Genomic DNA, 5,473 nt, shown 5'->3' with positions numbered 1-5,473 from the left:
TGAAAGGGAATATTGGAAACATGATACGGAAAGTTGTTGTTTTGCCTTTTTGTCTTGTCATCTTTAGCACATACAGTGAATGCGACTTTTGCTGCCGTACTACTACTGCTATCGCCGCGTCCATCAAATATTGAAATGACATTTAATTGAACACTTTTTTGTTCGTGCTTTAACACCATTTATTTTTTCTGTTGTATTTATTTTGGGTAGTTTTTCTTTTCGTTTACCTTGTTACTTATTTATAGTATTTATTCATTTATTATGAAGCCTACATTTATACCACGTTACGTATTTAATGATCATTGTTCATTATATCAATATAAGGGATATTTTTTGGAAAACGTTGATTTTGGATTGCTTTTTTTAGTCCCTTTTTTTCCATATTCAGTAGTTCTACATGGTGTCTTTCACTATGTTTGTCCACACATATAAAAAAACAAAATTTCTAATGGAAATTATTCCAAAAGTCATGAAATGTTATCATAATAGTTGCCCGTTTACTCTCAAATAGTCTTTATGCCGGTGATAAAAGTAAAATCGATGGCATCGCCATATATTTCAGCCATTTTGAGTAGAGAAATAAAGTTTAAGTAGACAAACTGCTTGACAATAGTGATTAATCTAAATGGCAAAAGCGTTTAAGTTCTATGTAAATAATTGCTCAATTCATATGCGCATAAATTTGCCCAACGAAGTGTTTTCGAATTCATTATTCGATGTGTGGCGATAAGAGAGAATTCTTTTCTTTTTTGTTTATTTCTTCTCACTCACTTCACATTGACACATTGAAATCAATTTTCGAACCCGCCGATTACCATGTGATGCCTGTGTCCAATACAAGCGCAAGTGTGTGCTTCCAATGTTTCGGTTCCATATCAATACATATCCATATGTATCTATTTTAAGACTGTTTTTTTTTTCATCGTAAAAGAACACACGTTTCGAGACGAATGTACACACCACTCTGCACGTATATTTGAATGAAAATAAATCGGCTGGCTGCTCTCGTTATCTCAAGTCGATCTAGATTTTTGATTACAACGCTCATTATATATTTATGATCATCACAGCCTATCAGCGCATTAGCTCAAGATCAACTGGCCCATACATGAATAGAGTTTCGGAGCGAGTGAAATCAAGTCCGTAATTTGTAAACACGTTGAACGATGAGGCGGTAGAATCGTAGGCTATCTGCTTACATTAGTCGCTTAATTTTCTTCATTTTATGCAAATGTCCCGAACCACAACAAATCGCTTTCCGAATGCAGGAGTCAAACTCGGCAATTCTTCAATTCAAAAAATGTCTTGCATAAATGTAATCGATCGAACTATATTTGTCGATGTCGAATAGCATTTGTGTGGCAATGTGACACCAAATCATCATACGCAAATGAGACGCTTTTATTATTATACTCAGCAGCCGAGATAAAATGTGACTACAATGCGATTCAATGACCGAGTGTGTCACCTATTTGGTGTCATTCACTTATTTAAATCGGCCGCCAATGCCATTAAGCGCACATCCAAAAATGGACACATTTTGCATGTGCATTAAAAGCGAAATCGTCGTCATTTCACAACCCATCTCGGATAACCTGACACACGAAATTTATTCGAATTTAGTTCTTTTTGCGGCGGCACGAATAAAAAGAGAAAAATTTTCACTTTCGATTGTTTTTACCTTTGCTTCGGCTTTGGCATCCTGTCCACTGGTTTTGCCGAATAAAAAGAAACTAATTTATTTATTACATTGCTAAACATCGCCAAATACTTTCTTTATCAAAATCCAAGCCATAATGTATACTTTATTTCAGTTTCTGTCGGTCACAAGCGGTGCGAACACATGTAAATTGTGTTTCTTTTTCTTAATCTGCAATGCACAGTTGTGTGTGCGCCAAAACGAGCCAAGAATTATGACAATGCACTTTTTGACAAATGAACTTACAGATTTCCACGTTATGTAACGTGAAATTGAATAGGCGAACAATAAATATAAATGCATGGAAAACAACTTTTTCTTACCAAACGCCGTCTTGTTGTTTCTTTTTTTCTCGATACGTGAGAGTGAAAAATCATAATCCGCTATTAATTTCAGCCGCGTGCAGTGATAACACGTGAATCGACAGCGTCTTCAGACAATCAACAATAAACAAGTGAGGAGAGGTAGACACAAAAAAGAAATGTATGCCAGAATAACATCATTATTTCATCGCAAATTTTATTTTTTCCGTTTTTCGTTGGTGTTCCTGCTATGTGCACACTTTTTTCCTGCGATATGACGTATACACTCTGTTTTGTGATTACTTCATTTATATTCTGTCATTTCATTTGTTGCTGGCGGTTTTTTTTTCTGCGTTATGTCGTTATTTATGAGCAACGAGACAAAAGTATCCAAGTGCGAAAAGCACATCGAACGTGTGTGCTTATGTAATGCCAGAAATACAAGAATATTTGTCACATGTATGCGGGTGACACACAGAGAGAGAGAGCGAGCGATGGATGAATTAAATTAAGTATCGGCCGAAGCGAAGGTGAAATCAAAACCGATTATGATGTTTTTTATAAATGAACTGCGCAAGTGATAATAAATTGTCTCCTGGTTAATCGACACACTTTTATCGAACTTAATCAAACAAACATTAACTGATTGCCTCAGACACATGATGTGTCACACATCCAACACGGTAATATTATTATGACGTAAGCTAGCTGCTAAAATCAATCACAGCCCGATGATAGCTTCATTTCACAATTTTACGTATTTGTACATACGTTGGGCTAATCACGAATCATTGAAATTCTGATGATAAGACAATGACAATGCATACTTCCAAAATCTTCAAGGCAATTTCAATTACTTTTATTATCGTTTCCAAATCACAATTTAAAAAATATATTTATCGCAATTCAAACTTCCTGTCAAAATTGATTTTCCTTGGAATATTTTGCTCTTGACATTGATAAAAAGATTTTATTCTTTGCACAAAAGAAATTTGAACATTTTATTGAACCTAAGCTTGTGTTTCAGAACTGTTTCTCTCTAGAATTTAATTTAGAATGTAAAAAGTAAGCCCATGAATACGATTAAAATGGGAAAAGAAGAAATGTGTCCTGAACTATTTTCGTAATCCTCAAAATTCGATAGATTTTTGGCAGAACGTTGTTGCAATTTAATTGGTTTGACTAGCTGAAAGCTTTGAAGGTAATTGCAGTCAGAAGTGTTGCACTTATAGCACTCTTTTTCATTGCATAGTCTTTGTGCTTCTGATCGCTTATCGCTCATACATCCACGATACATTTGTAAATCTGCGTGTTAAATGAAAAATAACAAAACAATGTTGACTTTGAAAGTAAAAGATAAAGCACCTTTTAATAAATTACCTTTTTTGTTTTCGTAGATAAAGCATTCGTCCAAAAAACGAGGGCAATGTTCACCCACTAAATCGGCAGATGGATTATTACAAGCAGCATCTCCGTTACATTTGAAGCACGTTTGTCGATCCTTCGGATAAATGCCCGAATTGCAAAGGTCTCCATAGCACAATTCATATCCTTTCGCGAATCGTGCGGTGTCTTCCTCTTCATTCAAGCTACACTGGCGATGAGTGTAGCCTTCTGCATCGATTCCCACAACACAAATGCTAGCATAGCCAATGCATGTGATTTCAACGTGATTCGGATTTGCCGTATGACAATTCACATCTGAATCTATTGTTCCGTTACAGTAGTAACATTTCTGATCGAAATCAACTTTTCGATTGCATTTCGGTGTGTTACAACTTTGGCATACACGCGATCCTCGCTCTAGACATTCGGACCGCTCTTTTTTATTCAAGCCCATCAAACAGCCGCGTTTAAGTGTATTTTCCTCTTTTTTCAAATAACAACCACTCGGTTTGCCCAATGAACAGGCTTTTTCCATGTTCACGTTTGGTGTTTTGCATTCCGGGTTGTTGCCACTGCAAACAATGCAAGTGTCCAAAATATGCTTTTTATTACAAAGCGCATCGTTGTTGCACAATTTAACGGTATCATGATGAAGTCCAGTTGATTCAGTGTTTGGAAATACAGCATCGCCGACACAACCTCTGACTACTTCACCATTGATGAGCGTTGTGTAACATTGCCCAATTTTACTATGACACCAGTTAAACTGTTCAATGTTGGTAACGTGAAAGCAACGGTTTCCATCTATTCTTGAATCGCACTCTACACACGTAAATCCATTCTCATCATAATCATCGTCCGTTTCTTGAATTGGTTCCAGTTCGGTTTTGTTGAATAGATGCAAAAAGTATGGATATGGTGCCAAATCGGAAAATTCATTACTTGCACCTTGATTAGTATGAAAGTCCACTTCAGTTAGATCGATGTCTTTCGTTTCAGGGTGAGGGTCAGTGTCAGTGTCAGTGTCAGCGTCAGCGTCAGCGTCAGCGTCAGCGTCCATTTCACCGGAACCATTGATACTAACAAATTCGTTTGACTCTTCAGTATCAATATTGTAGTCTTCTTCTTGCCCCCAAAAACCAAAAAATGGAACCTCCATATCACTATCAGCGGAATCGGAAAAAAGAGTCATCTTAGCTGCAAATTCAAAAATTTAGTAAAAACAATTATTTGGAGGAAAAAATTGATGAAATTTAACAGTGAAAAAACGAATTTCGTTTGTGTAAAAAAAAATTCACGCATATCAAACGTACCATTAAAAGCATTGAAATTGCTAATGAAAATAATCAAGACCACCAATTTTAACGACGGTGATTTCATATTTATGTCGAAATCTCTCTGCACCTTTGGAAAGTTAAAATAGAACTGTTGACGAAATTTAGCTGAAATATACTTTTCAACGCAAAAAAAGTGAAGTTTTGCCATTGAGATAATAATTATCAACAAGTGAATAAGATAGTCCAACCAGAGTATTCAATTATGATTAATCGGATCGATCGGATATCAGTTGGTAACAAATTTTGTTTGAATTTGGCCGGTAAATGTCGTGATTTTTGTGCTTTTTAGATTTAAAAGTACATTTACTCCGTTCAAACCAAATAGCCGACACGTGTGAAATTAAATTTTTGTTTACTCTTCTCCTTTTCTTTCCTCGAAATCCATTAAATTGGCAAAGTAATGGTGACTCACTGATAGAACTTTTTATTTACTCATTCAATGGCCGATTTCGTTGTTTCATCAACATTGTAAGAGTCTATTGAAATAAATGTCGATGAAAAAAGTATCTATGAATGCTGTCATCGCCACGAGCTTCGAAAAAACATCCAAATGACCTGTTGATTCGTTAGCTTGCGCGGCTATTAGATAAATGCTGAAGTGCGCCACATTCACGCGGTCCAATGCACACGTGAATATTTCCCAAGCGAAATTGTGTTGAAAAGGTCAACGTGTACACTTTTCACATCATTTCAAACGATATCACAATCAAATTAATTTGGTTCGCTTGTTGCATTCCACGAAAGCCAAC

General features: G+C 36.0%; 1 protein-coding gene across 1 annotated transcript; it reads right to left on the bottom strand.

Annotated features, from left to right (window-relative positions):
- Positions 1–2,828: 2,828 nt before the first annotated feature.
- LOC129564893 (uncharacterized) lies at positions 2,829–4,832 on the bottom strand. Its single transcript, XM_055439144.1, has 3 exons — positions 4,701–4,832; positions 3,382–4,584; positions 2,829–3,306 (listed from the first exon to the last, which is right to left on the bottom strand). The coding sequence occupies exons 1-3, from the start codon at positions 4,765–4,767 to the stop codon at positions 3,053–3,055; spliced, it is 1,524 nt and encodes a 507-aa protein (XP_055295119.1). The 5' UTR covers positions 4,768–4,832; the 3' UTR covers positions 2,829–3,052.
- Positions 4,833–5,473: the final 641 nt, after the last annotated feature.

The sequence above is a fragment of the Sitodiplosis mosellana genome, unplaced genomic scaffold (assembly GCF_009176505.1).
Source record: "Sitodiplosis mosellana isolate CC-2019 unplaced genomic scaffold, AAFC_SMos_1.0 Smas_scaffold_2, whole genome shotgun sequence".
In the NCBI taxonomy this organism is placed as follows: Eukaryota; Metazoa; Arthropoda; class Insecta; order Diptera; family Cecidomyiidae; genus Sitodiplosis; species Sitodiplosis mosellana.
Note: the sequence above shows the minus strand (reverse complement) of the source record. Positions and strands in the feature narration are given on the sequence as shown.